The 19,816-nt window shown below is 44.2% G+C and overlaps 1 protein-coding gene and 1 pseudogene across 1 annotated transcript in view; both read left to right on the top strand.

Moving 5' to 3' along the window:
• The first annotated feature begins 2,670 nt into the window (after positions 1-2,670).
• On the top strand, positions 2,671-3,486 carry LOC125366295 (annotated as a pseudogene).
• A 5,010-nt stretch (positions 3,487-8,496) lies between these two features.
• The window catches only part of Ern1 (endoplasmic reticulum to nucleus signaling 1), a 91,930-nt gene continuing 80,610 nt past the window's right edge, over positions 8,497-19,816 (top strand). Inside the window, exon 1 of the mRNA XM_048366813.1 lies at positions 8,497-8,713. Within this exon, the coding sequence (XP_048222770.1) occupies positions 8,657-8,713 (57 nt within the window). The 5' untranslated portion in view covers positions 8,497-8,656. The remainder of the gene's footprint in view (positions 8,714-19,816) is intronic.

Here is a 19,816-nt window from a genome sequence, read left to right as displayed (position 1 = left end):
ATCAATTTATCTTATAGCCACGCATCAGTTGTGTCGGTTTTTGGTTCATATATTTTCCAGGTATTTAAGGTATTTGGACATTTAGTATTACTATGTTCACAATTAGGATTATTCATAAGTACTCTTCTTGTTGTTTATTTTTGTTGCCATTACCAGTTTGAACTTGGTACCTCTTACTCAGCTTTAAAAAATTTTTTCCCTTTATTGTCAAAGTGAAGTACAGAGGGGTTACAGTTTCATATGTAAGGCAGTGAGTACATTTCTTGTTTTTTTTTTTTGTTTTTTTTTTTTTTTGGCCAGTCCTGGGCCTTGGACTCAGGGCCTGAGCACTGTCCCTGGCTTCTTCCCGCTCAAGGCTAGCACTCTGCCACTTGAGCCACAGCGCCGCTTCTGGCCGTTTTCTGTATATGTGGTGCTGGGGAATCGAACCTAGGGCCTCGTGTATCCGAGGCAGGCACTCTTGCCACTAGGCTATATCCCCAGCCCTGAGTACATTTCTTGTTCAACTTGTTTACTCAGCTTTTTTTGCTCTCTCCTGTCATTATACCACTTGAACCCTGCCTCCAGTTCAGTATTTTGTTGGTTAATCAGAGATAGAATCTGCCTGGGCTGGCTTCCAACCTCAATCTTTAGATCTCAGCCTTCTGAGTAGCTAGGATTGTAGATTTGAGCCACTGGTGTCCAGCCATAATGGATTCTTTTATCATTGTGAAATGTCTCTTTTTATCTCTGATAAAATGTTGTAGTAGAGATGTGTATAGCTATGTGTATATACATATCTTTTCACATATATACACATCTATGCAACATATATATGTATATGCATATATAATTATAGTATGTGTGTATCAATGTGTCTATGTGTTATTGGGACTTGAACTTGGCCTGGACACTAGTCCTTAGCTTTTTCAAGAAAGCTAGTGCGGGGGCTGGGGATATGGCCTAGTGGCAAGAGTGCTTGCCTCGTATACATGAGGCCCTGGGTTCGATTCCCCAGCACCACATATACACAAAATGGCCAGAAGGGGCGCTGTGGCTCAAGTGGCAGAGTGCTAGCATTGAGCAAGAAGAAGCCAGGGACAGTGCTCAGGCCCTGAGTCCAAGGCCCAGGACTGGCCAAAAAAAAAAAAAAAAAAAGAAAGCTAGTGCGTTACCACTTGAACTGCAACTCCACTTCCAGCTTTTTGATGGTTAATTGGAGATAAGACTCTCATAGACTTTCCTGCCCTGGCTAGGTTAGAACCAGGATCCTCAGATCTCAGTTTCCTGAATAGCCATGGTTATATGCATGAGCCACTGACACCCGGCAAAATATTTCTTATATTAAATAATGTCAGTTTTTCTGATTTGAATACATAATTCAGTGACTTTAATATATTAGCAAAGTTGTACATCATCACCACAGTCAACTTTAAAATATTTTCACTAACCCCTGACATTTTACAAGAGGAAGAATGTTTATTATCTGTTCAAGAGAAGTTTCCAGAGAGTTCTGTGGAATAAGGCCAGACTCTAGTAGGAGATTGGGAGGGATTGGGCAGTAAGGAAGTGGACACATTTTGAAAAGATGGCCATTTCCATGTTGTCACTGTGTTGGCCCTCTGAATTATTAAGATACACTGCCATGGTGGTATGTAAACTTGGCACAAAGGGGTGTGAAACACAAGTGAAAAAATATGCAGCTAGGATTAGCCTGAACTACCTCCTAGAGGCGGGACGTGAGCCGCCCTGCTAGTCTCAGCCAGATGGCTGCTATAATTTCATATCATTTTGGGCCTAATTCCAAGATGAGATCAGAAGACCTTACCTGCCAGTTGAAGTCGTTCCTCTTATCGGCACACATTTGTATAAGCTTTTGGTTGCTATTAGTACAGTTTGCTTTCCATATCTGCAGATTGTACCATTGGCCAATTCAACCAACCATGGGTCCAGAACTATCTGGATTAAAAAAAAAATTGCAGCTGTTACTCAAAATATATAGACTGCTTTTCATGTCATTATTTCCTAAACCATACATTGGAACAACTAGTTCTCTAGCATTTCCATTGTATTGTATGAGTATTAATAGAGGGGAGGATATGCTTGGGATGTATGCAAATACCATGCATATCACAGACCTGAGCTTAGGGAAGCCCTGAAAGCAATCTTCATAAATATGGAAGGACAGCTGTGTTCCAGGAAATGCCATCTGGGTTGTTACCTAGCTACTGTGACAGATCACATAGTAAGTAGTATGTGGTTATAATACTGTGGGTGAGGGCAAAAATAAACCATCGGCTGCCGGGTGCTGGTAGCTCACACCTGTAATCCTACTCAGGGGACTGAGATCTGAGGATGGCAGTTTGAAGCCAGCTAGGATAGAAAAATTGATGAGACTCTTATAGCCAATAAATTACCCAAAAGGCCAGAAGTGGAACTGTGGCTCAAGTGGTACAGTACCATCCTTGAGTAAAAAAGCTAAGGGACATGTTTAAAAAGAAATGTACTCTTTACCTGACCTAACTGTAACCCCTCTGTACATCAACTTTATAATAAAAATAATAATAGTAAGGTAAAGGACAGTGTCTAGGCCCTGAGTTCAAACCAAAGTGCCAGCACCAAAAAAAAAAAGAGGAGGAGGAGCCAATGCTGTTCAGTTGGGCACATGGTACTGTCAGAGTCTGACTCCTCCATAGCCTTTTCATGAAGTTGTTCTGCAGTCTTCACAGTCCCTCACCCTCGAGAGCTCGGACATTGATACCCACTGTGATTCATAGACACTGGGATCATCAGCCAAGACACCTCGTGCTTCCGCTTTTCCCTGCCATTCCCCTGCCCTCCAGCCCAGCCTGGGCCTCCCCACCAGCCAGCACATACATCTACCTCTCCACCTGAAAAGAGGGGAGCTGAACATTAAGCCCTACACTCCCCGTCTCCAGCGATGACCACAATAAGGGCTTTGTGGACCAAGTAAAAACAGTTGATTTCAGTGACAAGCATCTCAAGTTTCCCACTGGAAGGAACATGTCTCAGTACCTGGAAAACCGAGCTGGGAGACACCATTGAGTTCCTGGGCCTCCATAGGCTGCTGGTCTACCAGGGCAATGGGGAGTTTGCCATCCAGACAAGAAGTCCAACTCCACCAATTAAGCTAGTGACATCTGTGAGTGTGATTACAGGAGTGACAGGCATCATGCCAATGCTTCAGGTGTTCCACACTATGCAAAGGATCTGGGTGACCACACTTCATGCTACCTGGTCTTTGCCAACCAGACCAAGAAGGACATCTGAGCTGGAAAAACCGAGGAACAGACACTTCACCCATTTCAACTTGAAATACAGCTTGGGCTCAGTGAAACAAGGAGATGATCTAGGACCACCTCTCCCCCTCCCCCCAGCACCCTGAGGAGGAGCTGCTGGTTTTGATGTGTGGATCCCTCCATGATCCAGTTCACCTGCCTGCCCAACATGGGCTGCGCCAAAGAGCACTGCTTTGTTGTCTTCTGATGGTCGCCTACCCTCATGCTGTTCCCCTGCCCAGCCACCACCACCCCCGCCACACATACACCAGGCTCCCAGGAGCAGGACTGTTTCAAGTGCCACCACTGACCATCTTCAGGCTAGTTCCTGTCTGACACTCATTGGCCTTTACTAGAAGAGCTGGCCCCAATCTGTTCTGCCATCCCTGTTCATCCCCGCCTCCCCCTGCCCCCAGACTGTCCCAGCTATGGACCACAAGAAAAAGGAAAGAGGAGGAGGCCACCTTGCCTGATGCCCCTCTTAGCTTGTCCCAGGCCAAGACTCACATGGGACAGGTAACAACGAAGGGTCCTCTTGGAGGAGTGGCTGAGGGGATGAGGGTGCTGGGCAGGGGTCTAGGGCTGGCTATGGGCTCATGGACCTCAGTACCTTCCCCAGCACTCTATTTCTCAGGCAGAAGATATAAGCCTGGTGGAGAGCCCTAGACCTTAGGGTCTTGGCTTAGTCCAGAGCCATCTGCCCTGGTGGCAGAACCATAACCTCTTCTCCTCTTCCTAGTTCTGTTCTGAGAGTCTGAACAGTGCCTCTTGCAAGACACCCTGGCCTCAGTTGCCTTAGACAGTAGCATGCCAGTCTTCTGCATAGAGGCTTTTTCAGCATCAAGTAAGAGTAGTAAAAGTTGAAGAAAAGCTTTGTTTTATTATATATATATATATACATATATATATATTTAAGTTCTCAAATAAGACCAGCCTTTCTCATTTTATGAGATTTTTTCTTTCAAGTCCCCTTCTTCAAAAGTATCTTAAATAATAGCAAAATGCAAGACAACCTAAGAATCTTTTTGTGCCAGTTCTGGGGCTTGAACTCAGGGCCTAGGCACTGTCCTTGAGCTGTTTTGCTCAATGCAGGCTCTTTACCACTTGAGCCATAGCTCTACTTCTAGCTTTTTGGTGATTAATTGGAAATAAGAGTCTCAGGAGCCAGGCCTGGTAATCACGTCTGAAATCTTAGCTACTCAGGAGGCTGAGATCTGAGGATTGTAGTTCAAAGCCATCTGGAGCAGGGAAGTCCCATGAGACTTTTGTCTCCAATTACCCCCAAACCGGAAGTGGAGCTGTGGCTCAAAATAGAGCTCTAGCCTTGAACAAAAGAGCTCAGGGACAGCACCCAGGGCCTCAGTTTAAGCCTCTGCACCCTTTTCCTCCACCCCAACAACAATGAAAGTCTCACATACTTTTCTACTCAGGCTGGTTTTGAACTGCAATCCTGAGATCTCAGCTTCCTGGGTAACTAGGATTACAGACATAATCCATTGGTATGTAATTTTAAAATGAATTTCAGAGGGCCTTAAACACTTTAAAGTCTAGGTTATAGTTTCTTCCACTAGAGGGCGGCATTTGTCAAACATCCAAGCCCACAAGGCTTAACCGGAGCTTCAGGAGTGAACTCAAGTTCTGGTTCATGGCTTCCCTCTGTCACCGGCAGAAACTAAAATACACAGGTTTTTGGACTCTGGATATTCTGAATCAATAGCAAAAGGGATCACAAAAGGTCTTAGCTATCTGTTTTTTTTTAAAGTTCTCTAGGTCCAGTAAATACTGGTTTAAAGGGAAGTTCAAATAAGACTTTGATAATTTACTTCCACTTACCTTGCCAGACATATCTCGATCTTTTGTTGGATCTAATACATTTATATTTTTTATCCTTGTGGAAAAGAGGGTTTTGTTTTTACACTAAGATCATAACCTTGGCTTTACTTGTTAGTTCTTTCTTCATGAGACTTTCAGCCCATTTTTAGATCTTTTATATGGGCATCTCTTCAAAGTCATCCTACAGACTATTTCCATTTCTGTTGCTATCAGTGGTGCCAGTTTGTGCTTTATCATGAGCACAAAGCTGTCTGAATCAGTACTTGACTGTGGAATAAGATTGTGGCCGACACTATCCTAAACAAAACCAGTGCTTTTCAGTCTGAATTGCCAATCAAGGGAGAAAAGCATGAAGCATGAAGACCTATTTAAGCCTAAGAACAACCTCAGTGGTACATAGGAAATTCTGAGAACACAAAACACAGTGTAATGAAAGCCTAGAGGTTTGGTTCAGCTGAATACAAGATAAATATTCCTACCTGGCCCAGGTTCCTTGGATGGATTTGGTTTGTTTCCAGGATCTTTAAAACTGATTTATGAGCCAGATTGAGGTCAGTTTTCAGCTACAACGTTTTGCAGGGTCACAGTGACATTTTGAATTGGCAAAAGCCAGATAGAGTCCCAGCACAACAAGTTCCCCTTGTAGGTTTACTCTGAGATAATACATAGAAGAGATGTGGAAGCTGTTTTTCAGTTACACTTCTTTTTTAACTCAAGCATGTGGTCTTAGAGATATTGTCAGCTTGGGATTTGGACAAGTAATTGTTAAAGAGATTCTCTCTGCCTACCTGTCTACCATGCTCAAGGATTCTGGACCTTCTATTTCCCCATCTCTTCCTGCCATCCCAAACCTGCCTGAGTTGAGACATCTTCAGAATGGGCCTACTGTTTTCCTAGTTGCCAAGATTTTCCCTACTCTTCAGCTAGGGTGTCGGGTCCAAGCTGAGGAGTTGGGGATAGGGACCTCTGTCTACCAAATTGGGTTTCCTATGAACATTTCTGTCTGTTGTACTTAGATAGGATTAACTAAAAGTGCCCATAGACAGGACTCTGTCTCTTGCTACTTCTTGGTTATTATTATTAATTTTTTTGGCCAGTCCTGGGCCTTGGACTCAGGGCCTGAGTGCTGTCCCTGAGCTTCTTTTTGCTCAAGGCTAGCACTCTATCACTTGAGCCACAGCGCCACTTCTGGCCATTTTCTATATATGTGGTGCTGGGGAATTGACCCCAGGGCTTCATGTATATGAGGCAAGCACTCTTGCCACTAGGCCATATTCCCAGCCCCTTCTTGGTTATTTTTGCCAGCAATGCTGGATGTTTCCCTAGAGCAAGTCAGGAAAAAACTAGAGAGAATTTGGTACTTTTTTTTGGTGAGGGGGGGCCTGGCCCTGGGGCTTGAACTTAGGGTCTGAGCACAGTCCTTAAGCTTTTGTGCTCAAGGCTAGTACTCTACCACTTGAGCCACAGCTCCACTTGTGGCTTTTTGTGGTTAACTGGAGACAAGAGTCTCATGGAGGGGCTGGGAATATGGCCTAGTGGCAAGAGCGCTTGCCTCCTACACATGAAGCTCTGGGCTCGATTCCCCAGCACCACATATATGGAAGATGGCCAGAAGTGGCGCTGTGGCTCAAGTGGCAGAGTGCTAGCCTTGAGCGAGAAGAAGTCAGGGAAAAAAAAAAAAAAGAGTCTCATGGACATTCCTGATGGGACTGGCTTTGAACTGTGATGCTCAGATCTTGGCTTCCTCAGTATCCGAGGCAGGCACTCTTGCCACTAGGCTATATCCCCAGCCCTTGGCTTCCTCAGTAGCTAGGATTACAGGTATAAGCATGAACCATTAGTGCCTGGCTTCCTTTTTTTTTTTTTTTTTGCCAGTCCTGGGGCTTGAACTCAGGGCCTAAGCACTGTCCCTGAGCTTCTTTTGCTTAAAACTAGCACTCTACCACTTGAGCCACAGTGCCACTTCCGGCTTTTTCTGTTTATGTGGTGCTGAGGAATCGAACTCAGGGCTTCATGCATTCTAGGCAAGCACTCTACCACTAAGCCACATTCCCAGCCCCTCCCCCATTTTCAAAATTAATTTTATTTTTATGTAGTACCAAGGAGTTAAACCCAGGGCCTCATGCATGCTAGGCAGGCACTCTACCACTATGCCACATTCCCAGGCCCTGGCTTCCCTTTTTATTTTTTATTTTATTTTATTTTACTTTTGCCAGTCCTGGGGCTTGAACTCAGGGCTAATCACTGTCCGTGGCTTCTTTTTGCTCAAGGTTAGCCCTTTTGCCAGCTTGAGCCACAGTGCCACTTCTGGCCCTTATATATGTGGTGCTGTGGCTTCATGTATACGAGGCAAGCGCTTTTGCCACTAGGCCATATTCCCAGCCCCTTCCCTTTTTATTTTTCTACTAGAATAATATGTAAGATAATTCCTCCCTCCCTTGTGGTAGGATTTTTTTTTTTGCCAGTCCTGGGGCTGAGCACTGTCCCTGGCTTCTTTTTGCTCAAGGGTAGTACTCTATGACTTGAGCCACAGCGCCACTTCTGGCTTTATATATATATATATGTGGTGCTGAGGAATCCAACTCAGGGCTTCATGTATGCGAGGCAAGCACTTTACCACTAGGCCATATTCCCAGCCCCTGAATGTTTATTCTTTACTGTAACAAAGAACATATCCTTGATCCCCTTTCCAGTTCAGTAGAAGGCATCTTGGGACCAAACAGCTGCTGGTCTCTTTAAATCTGACTAATAGTCCATAACTCTCAAATAGATGGTGTAGGAATCTTCATCCCACCCGTAGCCTCCAATGAGTTGCAACCCATGTCATGTCAGTCTTCACGTGGTCAAGCTTCACGAGGCCACATGTACAAGCCTCAGGTAAATATATATGACACATTAGCTCACCTTCGGTGAGTGACTTGACTGTGGGTTCATTCCAAAGGGGACGGATTGGCTGCTGGACTTGACTTGAGGGGAATTCCAGAGGGCAAGAAAAGGGGAAGGAGGAGGCCACAGGATGAGGCTCAGCTGGAGGACGTGCCACCGTTGAACTTGGTCACCGCTGTGGCAAACTCGCCCATGATCCACTGTGGTGGGAAGATGAAGAAGGGAACCCGCGTGTTCATTGGAGATAAGCGTTTCACAGACTTTCCTGCCCAGGCTGGCTTCGAACCGCGATCTTCAGATCTCAGCCTACTGCATAGCCAGGATGACAGGCATGAGCCACCAGTGCCTGGTTTGAGTTCCAAGGCTCAGAGCCTGGCTTGTCAGCCCCACCTCCGTCCCGCTCTGACCACGCCCACCGACAGTGGCCCCCGCCCACTCCGATCCCTGGCCCCGCCCCGATGGGCCCGCCCCCACCCCCAGCCCCGCCTCGACCGGAAGAAGCGGCGGCACCCGGCGCTTATAGGGCCGGGAATGGGGCTGCCGCCGCCGCCGCCGCCTAGTCAGCTTAGTGTCCGCCGGAGCTCGGCCGCTGCCGCGCTGTCGTCGCGCCGCCCCCGGAATCGGCCGGCCGGGCCCGGAGCCAAGGCCGCGTCCTCGCCATGCCGGCACGGTGGCCGCTGCTCTTGCTGGTGCTGCTGCTGCTGCCCGGCCCGGAGGTGAGTGACCGAGGAGTGGGGCACGGGGACAGCCCGCGGCAGGCCGGGTCGTGGCCCCGGGGAGGGTCGCGCGGTCGCGGGGTGGGAGACGGAGCCGAGTCCCAGTGGGGGACTCGAGGCCGTGAACCCGCGGTCAGGCGGCGCCGGGCCGCGAGCGCCTTTCCCGTCCGAGGCTCCGCGGCCGCCGGCCACGCTTGAGGCGGCCACCGCCTCCGAGGCCTCCGGGGCCGACGCGGCTGTCACGGGCAGCGTAGTCCAGGGTTGGGGGGGGGGGGGTCGGGTACCACTGGGAGGGGTCCCCAGAAGGCCGGGGGGCCCCCGGAGAGACTCCCTACCTGCCGCCCCACCCCACAGGTGGGCGCCGGCTCTGCGGGGCCGGGCCGGGCCGCGGTGGGTGGGGGGCTCCGCGGGAAGGAACGGCCGGACCCCTCGGAGCGGACGCCAGGGGCTGTCTTAAGTTTCCAATCCTTGTTTGAACTTTGTGGGGACTCGAACGCAGCCGGGAAAGGGCGAGCATTTTCACCCAGCCCCTGGGTTGTGCTTACCTGACCCGCAGGTTGGTTGAAAGCTGCTTTTGTGCACCGGGGCTGCGTTAAGCCAGTTAAGCGTGGGAATCGAACTCTTGTTGTTTTTATTTTTCAAAGAACCCCCGCCGCGTGGGTCCGAAGTGAAGTCACTTCAAACCCGGCAATGAAAAGCCCGTCTTTCCCACGTGTGGGGCCGTCAGAAAAAGTCTCTTCTGTCATTTATCCTGTAGGAGAGAGCAATATAGGGCCCGGGTTCTGTTTATTTAACAATTTATGACCTTCATTCAGCCTGTGGATTTGGATGGACACTGTGGCCGAGGAAGACATTTTGTGGACACGCTTGGCTTTTTATCTTATGCTTGGAAGAAATACGTGCTTAAATAAACAAAACAGTTTATTATTGCTCAGGATGTGGGTCTGCTTAATGACCTCTTTGGAGGTGCTGTGTTCCCTTTAATACGGCATATCTGTGCCAGCTGTCCAGGTGGAGTGACATGCGCCGACCCTAGCAAACTCTTTGAACCCTTAAGCATTTTAAATAAATAATTGTGCTCCTGCAGCAACAAGAAATTTGGAAGCTGTTAAAGTAAGCTGTTGTTGAAGTAAGATCACAGTTTACAAATTCAGGTTTTTTTTTTTTAAAGGAAAGTTTTATATACTTTCTTCATGATAGAACTTAGCAGATAAATTTTTCTTCCAATTTAAAAAACATTTTCACAACTAGAGTCACATTTTGAACTTGAACATGTCACCTTGGGTTAGGTAGCTGTTGCCTGACATCTGTGCATCAATAAGAGTATAAACAGGAATGTCTGAACATTTGAGGTGGAAATCAGTCATTTTGTATTTTTCAGGGCTTAAGAGTATATGTTTTTTTTTTCTCATGTCTTTGTATTTGCTATTCTTTTGTTGCCTCTTTATATTTTAATTGTTGAGTAACATAGACTAAGGAGCCAATGAAAGAAATATTTAGCTGTAGTTGGGAATATAGTTTTCACCTCATGTAAATATTTCTAAACTTTATTTAGAAATACTAACTTCTCAAAGTTTGTGGTAAAATATTTCAAGACCCCTGCCATAAGGTTGTTTTACTATACAATTTTTTTTAGGTGAAAGATCAGAATTTTCTCCCAATAAAAGTTTTGACCCCCAAACAGAGTAAGAATTATTATTTTTAAATTCTAAGTGGAATTTACAGCAAAGGTTTTGCTTAACTAGGTAGCAGTAAATGTTGGCAGGACACGGTGGTAGAACACAGACAGGCTTGAGTTCTAACTGGTCACTTGCTACCTTAGCTGTGCCCTCAGGCACAGGACTGACTGTTTACTGATGTATAAAATGGGGACATATTGCAAATAACAGATAATATGTCTATATTATTCTAAACTCCCCATCAAAGACCTTCTGTTCATTAAGTCATTTTAAAAAATATTTCACTGTACTTCTTCAGGAAATAGTTTTGAATTTCATTGTACAAATAGTTGTATGATATTTCTTTTTGGTTGGTTTTCTGTCCCTGTATATATAGTGGAGCAAGAAGTTGACTCATTATTGGTTGAGACCCATTGGCTACCAGACACAAAATGTAATAATTTCTTTATATGTCTAATCAAACAAGAAACTGACTCATTATTGATTGAGATTCTGGCTACTAGATACAAAAATGTAATAACATCCTTTTTACGCACTGGAGGCTCTCTTGATAATCTACAGTACACTTTTTAGTTCCATTCTGGACTTTTCCCTTTCTCCCTAAACCCTTATCTTGTACCTAGTGTAGGTCAGTGTTACATCACCACTGTAAACAGTACTTATTTTATGGTGTGTTACTTCTTTCAGTTACCAGAAAGATTGGTAGAGAGGGTGCTGGTGCCTCAAGCCTGTAATCCTAGCTACTCAGGAGGCAAGAAAGTCCATGAGACTTATCTCCAATTAATCACTGGAAAAGTGAAGTAGAGTTGTGGCTCAAAGTGATAGAGTGCTAGCCTTGAACAAAAAGCTCAGGGACAGCGCTCATGTCCTGAGCTCAAACCTCATGACAGACCAGAAAAATGAAGACTGGTAGCATATAAGGCCAAATACATCTTTAGCTAGCCACTATTTATTTTGATGGGAAGGGAAGTGAAAAGGTTGTTTTTTTTTAAAAGACACTGAGACCCAAGGAACATTTGTGTATTTGTGTATGAAAACATCTTGTGCATCTGAGAGATGAGTCAACTAGAAAGGTCTTTGCTTATCCTTTCTGGTAGTAATCACCTACAGGAATTACTCTAATAAGTGATACTGAGATATTTATACTGTGCTCATGTGGTAGATGTTTCATTAAGTTTGCTGCTGGGACTGTTCATCATGAAATTAAATTGTAGCTGTGTACATATCTATCTATCTATCTATCTATCTATCTATCTATCTATCTATCTATCTCCTTAACTTGCTTGCTCAGAGTTTTCGGTAGTAGGATAGCTTTCCATAGCACAAGAGAAAATGTGTGAGTTCTGGAAAGTTCAAGGATACACTGTAGTCCTGAATATAATTCCAGTGAACTAATAAAAAAAGGTTTCTTTCCAGTGTGTAGATAGAATAGTCCCACTTGTATGGGCCTACAGCATGTAGTAATTAGCCTGCCCGTTTTCTAATTCCTTGTTTTTGGCCTGAAGAATCATTGGCTAAACACTTCATTTTCATCAGAAACCTTTGGTTTGGGTGGTACTGAGGTTTGAACTCAGGCCTTCTCACTTAGCTAGATAGGAGCTCCACCAGCCTTTGGTTTTGAGACACGGTGTATTGTGTGCACTTGGTAGTTTATTTTGTGTTCTATCATGATCAAATGTTCTCCCTAAAGAAATGAAATAAGAGGAACTAAGCCTAATGTGTCATTTTAATGGATTCAGCTTTTATTATTTTCAAATAATTCAGGGTTCTGTAACCTAGCAATGTGATTAGAGAGAGTGTGACGCCAGCTTGAAAAACAGGCATGGTGAATCATCGTCTGTGAATAATAAACATTGGATATATTTTCCAGAAGCTGAGAATTGGTTCCTATCTTTATCTTTGCTCATATTCCTTGTGTGGTTTGAAGGTTCTGTGTTTCAAAGAAAGACCCTGTTGAGATACTCAAGTAGTGAAATAGACCAATGACAACCAGGGAAAAGAACCGTGTGTGTGTACACACACATATGTGTACATATACGTATATATTCTCTATTTTTTCTCACAAAATGTGTCCTGTAACTTGTTAAGAAGCATCTTTCACTGTAGTAGCACATTAGTAAGCCATCATCCATGCAAAAAACATTTTCACCTTTGAATGGTAGGGAGTGGGATCCTAGTTAATCATGGTAGAGATGGTACTAGCCATGCATGTGTTGTCCCACAATCATGTTTCTGGGGCTGTAGTGGTAGTTCCCAGTTTTACATTCATATAAGGAAAGATATATTTTATTTTTTCAAATGTATGTGCTTTGTACTTTCTGTGTAATATGGGAAGATTTTTTTTCAAATCTCAGGATAATCATATTCATTGTAGAAAAGTTAGAAAAACAAGGTAAGCCAAATTCAAACAAACCCAAACTAAAACCCTCCTATAATCCTACTATTCAAACATTGCCTGTATGTACCTTTTCAGCAGCTTTATGGAAATATACTTTACCTGTCATCACAGGTCCCTCATTTAAAATGTATGCTTAAGAAGTGGCACTATGGCTCACGTGGTAGAGCGTTAGCCTTGAGCTAAAGAGCTCAGGGACAACATGCAGGCCCAGAGTTCAAGGCCCATGACAGATTTTTTTTTTTTGGGGGGGGGGCCAGTCCTGGGCCTTGGACTCAGGGCCTGAGCACTGTCCCTGGCTTCTTCCCGCTCAAGGCTAGCACTCTGCCACTTGAGCCACAGTGCCCCTTCTGGCCGTTTTCCATATATGTGGTGCTGGGGAATCCAACCAAGAGCTTCATGTGTAGGAGGCAAATGCTCTTGCCACTAGGCAATATTCCCAGCCCCCCCCCGCCGACAGATTTAAAGAAAAAAAAAGCTTATTTAAAATACATGCTTAAGGGGCTGGGGATGTGGCCTAGTGGCAAGAATGCTTGCCTCCTATACATGAGGCCCTGGGTTCGATTCCCCAGCACCACATATACAGAAAATGGCCAGAAGTGGCGCTGTGGCTCAAGTGGAAGAGTGCTAGCCTTGAGCGGGAAGAAGCCAGGGACAGTGCTCAGGCCCTGAGTCCAAGCCCCAGGACTGGCCAAAAAAATAAAAATAAAAAAAATAAAAAATAAAATAAAATACATGTTTAAGTGGTTTTACAATACATTGACAAAATTGTATGACCATCACTTAGTTTTGCAGCATTCTCATCGGCTCTGTATGAGGTAGCTGCTACCCCTCTGCCCCAAATAATCTTTCCTCTGGCATGAGTAGTCTACTTTCTGTCCATATGCATTTGCTTATTCTGGACATCTCATATTAATGGAGTCATAGCATGTGGTATTTCTAACTGGTTTGTTTCACTTAGCATGATGTTCTCAAAACTCATTTGTAAGTACTTCGTTCCTCTTTTATTATGGAAAATATTCCAGTATATGGATTTTCTTTATTCATTTTCTTTATCCATTTGTCACTGATGAACATTTGAGTTATTTTCACTTTTTGGCTATTATGGATAGTTCTATTATGAAAATTTAGGGTTGTAATGGATAAACTCCTATTTTTCTTTGAATCGAATTACTGGGTCAATACTTAGAAATGGGATTGCTAGTCCTGTGGTAATTCTGTTTAACCTTTCCAAGAGCTGCCAGACTGTTTTTCCAAAGCAACTGTGCTATGTTACATTACCACCTACAGTATAGGAGGGTTCCAATTTCTCCACCTCCTCCCCAACACTTAATTATTATCTGTCCTTTCTATTGTAGCCATACTATGAAGTGGTAAGTTAGCATATTTTTTATTTTCATTTCTTCGATGGGTAATTGACTAACATCTTGAGATGTATCCTTCTAAATGTTTTTTTTCTTGCCCATGTTTATGTATTTTTCTATCCAAACTGAAACATAGATTTTTTTTTCCCCCCTCTTAGGTTTAATTCAGTGATATTCTTACTGGCTACATAAAAGTCTCTGAATGAATGTAATATCATTTCACCACTAAAACATTTAGCTATTAAAGCTGTTTTCTTTTAAACATTATTATGAATAATGTGATGAACCTTTTTTTTTAAACAGTGTTGGGAATCAAATCCAGGGCATCATACAATGCTGAGCAAGTGCTCTGTCACTGAGCTACCTCACCTTAAATGTATGTTAATTGATTGTATTTTTACAACTGTCTTCTGAACTCTAATCAGTGTTGGATGTTTTAAAAAATGCAAAATTAGCTGGGTGGCAATGGCTCATGCCTGTAATCCTAGCTACTCAGGCTGAGATATGAGAATCACAGTTTGAAGCTAGCTCTAGCAGGAAAGTCCATGAGATTCTTATCTCCAATTAATCACCAAAAAGCTGGAAGTGGAACTGTGGCTCAAGTGGTAGAGTGAGTGCTAGACTTGAGCAAAAAAGCTCACAGACAGCACCCAGGCCAGAGTTCAAGTCCCAAGATTGGCAGAAAACAAACAATAGCACACAACTAATCTTCAATTGGTCTATAGCCTTTTTTTTTTTTTTTTTTTTGGTGAGTGAGGGGAGACAAGGTCACTCTGTATAGCCCAGGCTGGCCTCCAATTTGAGATTCTCCTGTCTCAGCCTCCCAAGTGCTTATATTACAGGCATGCACCACCATGCCTGGCTTATAATAGCCATTTTAAAGTAAGCTGTTGTTTTTCTTTTAGCAGTGAGGTTTTAAGTTGTGTAAAAATTTAGATTATTTAGATTTTGTTTTTATATTAAAGATAGATAACCATGGCAATCTCTCAATAGCACCCTTTGTTCCTAAGAACTCTTGAGAAAATATTTTATTCTGGTTTAAGTATTCTGGTCTGCAGTGGTCTCAGATCAGCTTTTTAGCAGATGTGCCCCCATGAGCACCTTGAAATATCATAAGGTAAGTCTATGATTTTGGTTTTAGGGGTAGGCTGTCTTCCTACAGATAAGGTTGTTTGGTAGGCTGTGAGGCCAGTGGAAGTCTGCCTTAAGAGCTAGGAATGTGGCTTAGTGGTAGAGTGCTTGCCTAGCATGCATGAAGCCCTGGGTTCGATTCCTCAGTACCACATAAACAGAAAAAGCCAGAAGTAGCACTGTAATTCAAGTAGTAGAATGCTAGACTTGAACAAAAGAAGCTTAGAGACAGTGCACAGACCCTGAGTTCAAGCACCAGGACTGGCAAACAAAACAAAACAAAAAAACATTAAATAAGACTTCATAAGTCAGGGCTGGGAATATGGCCTAGTGGCAAGAGTGCTTGCCTCCTATACATGAAGCCTTGGGTTCGATTCCCCAGCACCACATATATAGAAAACGGCCAGAAGTGGCGCTGTGGCTCAAGTGGCAGAGTGCCAGCCTTGAGCAAAAAGATGCCAGGGACAGTGCTCAGGCCCTGAGTCCAAGCCCAGGCCTGGCCAAAAAAAAAAAAAAAAAGACTTCATAAGTCAAAAGATAGACTGTTGGAGGTTGCTCTTCTTCAAACATGCAGCTTATCTGGGTAGCTGATTTTCATCAAAGATTAAAGTACACTTGCCAATAAAGTAATACCTTTGGTGGTTTTTGTTTTACTTTTCCTACAGACATACCTGAACTTACTCATACAAAACAATATGTCACTTTAAAAATAATTACCACCAGCTGGGCTTTGGTGGCTCATGTTTGTAATCCTGGCTACTTAGGAGCCTGAGATCTGAGGATCACAGTTTGAAGCCAGCCTGTGCAGGAAAGTCTGTGAGACTCTTATCTCCAATAAATTACCAAAAAAAAAAAAAAGCTGGAAGTGCAGCTGTGGCTAAAATGGTAGAGCCCTAGCCTTGAAGGAAAGAAGCTCAGGAACAGCACCTAGGCCCTGAGTTCAAGCCCCAGGACTGGCAAAAAAAAAAAAAAAAAATACTACCTTCAGGGTCAGTTTACATGTTATACAAATCAATCTTTAAAAAAACCTTTTTTGGTTATTTCATGTATAACTTTTCAGTTGTATCACTTAATAACTTATCTAACCCACTAAGTATTAAATTAGTTTAAAACAAAATAACTTAAAAATAACTAAACAAAAAGAAACAAAAAACACTTATTTATTTATTTTATAAATGGTTTTATTTATTTATATTTATTTATATATTTTTTTGCCAGTCCTGGGCCTTGGACTCAGGGCCTGAGCACTGTCCCTGGCTTCCTTTTGCTCAAGGCTAGCACTCTGCCACTTGAGCCACAGCGCCACTTCTGGCCGTTTTCTATATATGTGGTGCTGGGGAATCGAACCCAGGGCTTCATGTACACGAGGCAAGCACTCTTGCCACTAGGCCATATCCCCAGCCCCCACTTATTTATTTTTAAGCCAAATACCCTTACACAACTTACAGCATTGCCCAATTCTTTCTAGTCTTCACTTTATACAGCTTTTAGATGAGTCACACTGCAGTTTTTTCCACAAGTGTTAGGACTTAGGTTGTTTTTGTTTTTCGGGTTTTTTTTTCGTGCTGGTACTAGGGTTTAGAACTCAAGGCCTGGGTGCTATCCCTTATCTTTCTCATACAGGCTGTTGCTCTACCACTTGAGCCACAGCTTTACTTCAGACTTTTTTCTGGTTAGTGGGAGGTAAGAGTCTCATGGACTTTTCTTCCCAGGCTGGCTTTGAACTGTGATCCTCAAATCTCAGCCTCCTGAGTAGCCAGTATCACAGGAATGAGCCACTAGCTCCTGGCTATGATGTAGTTTTGTCATACAATTTACTAAAGACACCCAATTTGTTCTCTACTTATTTGTTAACATGAAATCCATCCTCAAGTAACTTTCTACCATCTAGAGTACTCAAATATATATTCTTTGAAAGAACTTTCCAGGGGCTGGGAATATGGCCTAGTGGTAGAGTGCTTGTCTAGCATACATGTATGAAGCCCTGGGTTCAATTCCTCAGTATCACATATACAGAAAAAGCCAGAAGTGGTGCCATGGCTCAAGTGGTAGCGTGCTTGCCAAAAAATAAAAAATAAAAGAAGCCAGGAACAGTGCTCAACAGGCCCTGAATTCAAGCCCAGGACTTGCAGAAGAAGAAGTGGGGGGGAGGAGGAGGAGGGGGGGGAAGGCGAGGGGGAGGAGGAGGGGGGAGGGGGAGGAGGAGGGGGGAGGGGGAGGGGAGGGGAGGGGGAGGAGGGGGAGGAGAAGGAGGAGGAGGAGGAGGAGGAGGAGGAGGAGGAGGAGGAGGAGGAGGAGGAGGAGGAGGAATTGCAGAAATATTTTTGAGCTGTGGTAGCACATATGAATAAATGTGCAGTCTCTGGGCTGGGAATATGGCCTAGTGGCAAGAGTGTTTGCCTCCTACACGTGAAGCTCTTGGTTCGATTCCCCAGCACCACATATATAAAAAATGGCCAGAAGGGGCGCTGTGGCTCAGGTGGCAGAGTGCTAGTCTTGAGCGGGAAGAAGCCAGGGACGGTGCTCAGGCCCTGAGTCCAAGGCCCAGGACTGGCCAAAAAAAAAAAAAAAAAAAGTGCAGTCTCATCCAGAGGTGCTGTGTGAGCTTGCTGGATGGGATCTTGGACTTTAGTTCATTGAGTCTTAATTTTTTTCTGCATGAGGAGTAGGATGCACATCCCTCAGTAACAATGCGAGCACATTAGAGCCTTGGAGAGTGGAACTTAGCCGAATACCACCCCTCTCAGGCACGACTGGCCCCTCCCAGGTTGAAACCATGACCCTTTTGAACAAACAGCTGAAGAAGCAGGGACCAGAGAGGGCTAGTGCCCTGTCCAAGCTCATGCGTGAATGGAAGAACAGAACTTTGGACTTGATCTTCCTGATCCTCTCTGAACACCAGTCCTTGCTGTGCATCTGTTAGAACTTGAGTCTGACTCCTCCCCAGTTACACTCTGAGAGCTGACGAGAGAGTTGCCATGAAGCCTGAGGTCTAGAGAAGGGCAGTCCAGTTGTGATCTCCTACAGGAGGTTGCAATAGTGTGTAGTGTAGAGATTCTGCTTTGAGAAAAATCCTGCCTTCACCTAAGAAGCTCCACGGGAGCTGGAGCCATGTTAAGTGGCCTGGAGCCAGTGCTGAAGTGAGTAACATCAAGAAGCCACTGCACTTAATTCACAGTTTGAACTCATTTATTTGTTTGAGGTCTAATAATATCCAAGCAGGTGCATGTGTTTCAGCAACATCTCGCCTTGTAATATATCTGAAATAGCAAAACTGAAAGTTTGTGTCTTAGAAGTCTTAAACCAAAGTTTTTCTCTTCTTACTCAGTCACACCCTTCACCAGGAAATCCTGAAAAGATAGAACGGTCTTATCATCAGGCTGCTTCTCATGTTTGCCTTCGCAGAGGCTCCCATCTGCCAAGTCATTCTCCCATTCAGGGAGCTGGTAGTCCATGGGCCACAATGGAGGGACTCAAGTTAGCTTTGGTGGGTCTCAGAAGGAGTGTATTGAGGAAGGTAGAAGTGGTTTAGGAAGGTACTGAGGAGGGGTGTATATGTGTTCTCTGCCTAGTTTGTGCAAAAGAGAAGAGGAGTGACCTGACTGGCTTCTCTCTGGGTTCTCTGTGGAGTTTGCATTTAGCAAGTACTAATTGAATACTTCTTTGAAGCTCATTAAGATCTGTAAGGCAAGGACTGTTTGATTATTAAATAAGTAGTAGTGGGAGGAGATTTTGCTTTATCTGTCTGTTTTCTGTATTTCTTGATGGGATCTCACTGGTCATTAATGTTCCTACAGAATGAGAGAGGTTTTCAAGGTACTTGCTTGGTTGCATATGACCCAAGTGTGTAGTGTCCTTTCAATGGGCTCTTCATATCACTAATGAGATTACTTTTTCCATTGCCAAACCTCGGCTTAATGGTTTGTGATTATTCCATGTCCATTTCATTTTTCACTCAGGATGATGAGGTTCACTATTAAAAAATGAACCTCGATTCAGGGCTGTCTTATGTATTAAACATGACTTCCTTAGTAGGCTAATTTATAATTATAATTCAAAGCTATCCCTTTCTCCAGTGGGCTACTTTCCCAGTTCTTTCTCAGATAAGGGAATAATTATTTGAGTCTCAGGAGTGCTTGTCATGGAAACTGAATTTTTTCAGACATTTCCTGAACAGTGGTGTTAGATCCCCAGAACTTGACATTGCTATTGAGCTCCACTGACTGAGCCACAGAAGTTTGTTGACTAAGGTAAATCAGGTCTCTCTCTCTCTCTCTCTCTCTCTCTCTCTCTCTCTCTCTTCTCTCTCTCTCTCTCTCTCCTCTCTCTCTCTCTCTCTCTCTCTCCTCCTCTCTCTCTCTCTCTCCTCTCTCTCTCTCTCTCTCTCTCTCTCTCTCTCTCTCTCTCTCTCTCTCTCTCTCTCTCTCGCAAAGGGCCCATGGCTCCTGAGGGGCCTGCAGGCACGAGAGGAACAGCTGCGCAGAGGCCACAGCTGCAGCTTGGATTGTTACTAGAGGCAATGCTTCCCAGCCCT

This window comes from Perognathus longimembris, chromosome 17 (assembly GCF_023159225.1).
Source record: "Perognathus longimembris pacificus isolate PPM17 chromosome 17, ASM2315922v1, whole genome shotgun sequence".
NCBI classification, from domain to species: Eukaryota; Metazoa; Chordata; class Mammalia; order Rodentia; family Heteromyidae; genus Perognathus; species Perognathus longimembris.
The sequence above is the reverse complement of the archived record's forward strand: the minus strand, read 5'-3'. Positions and strand labels throughout refer to the sequence as shown.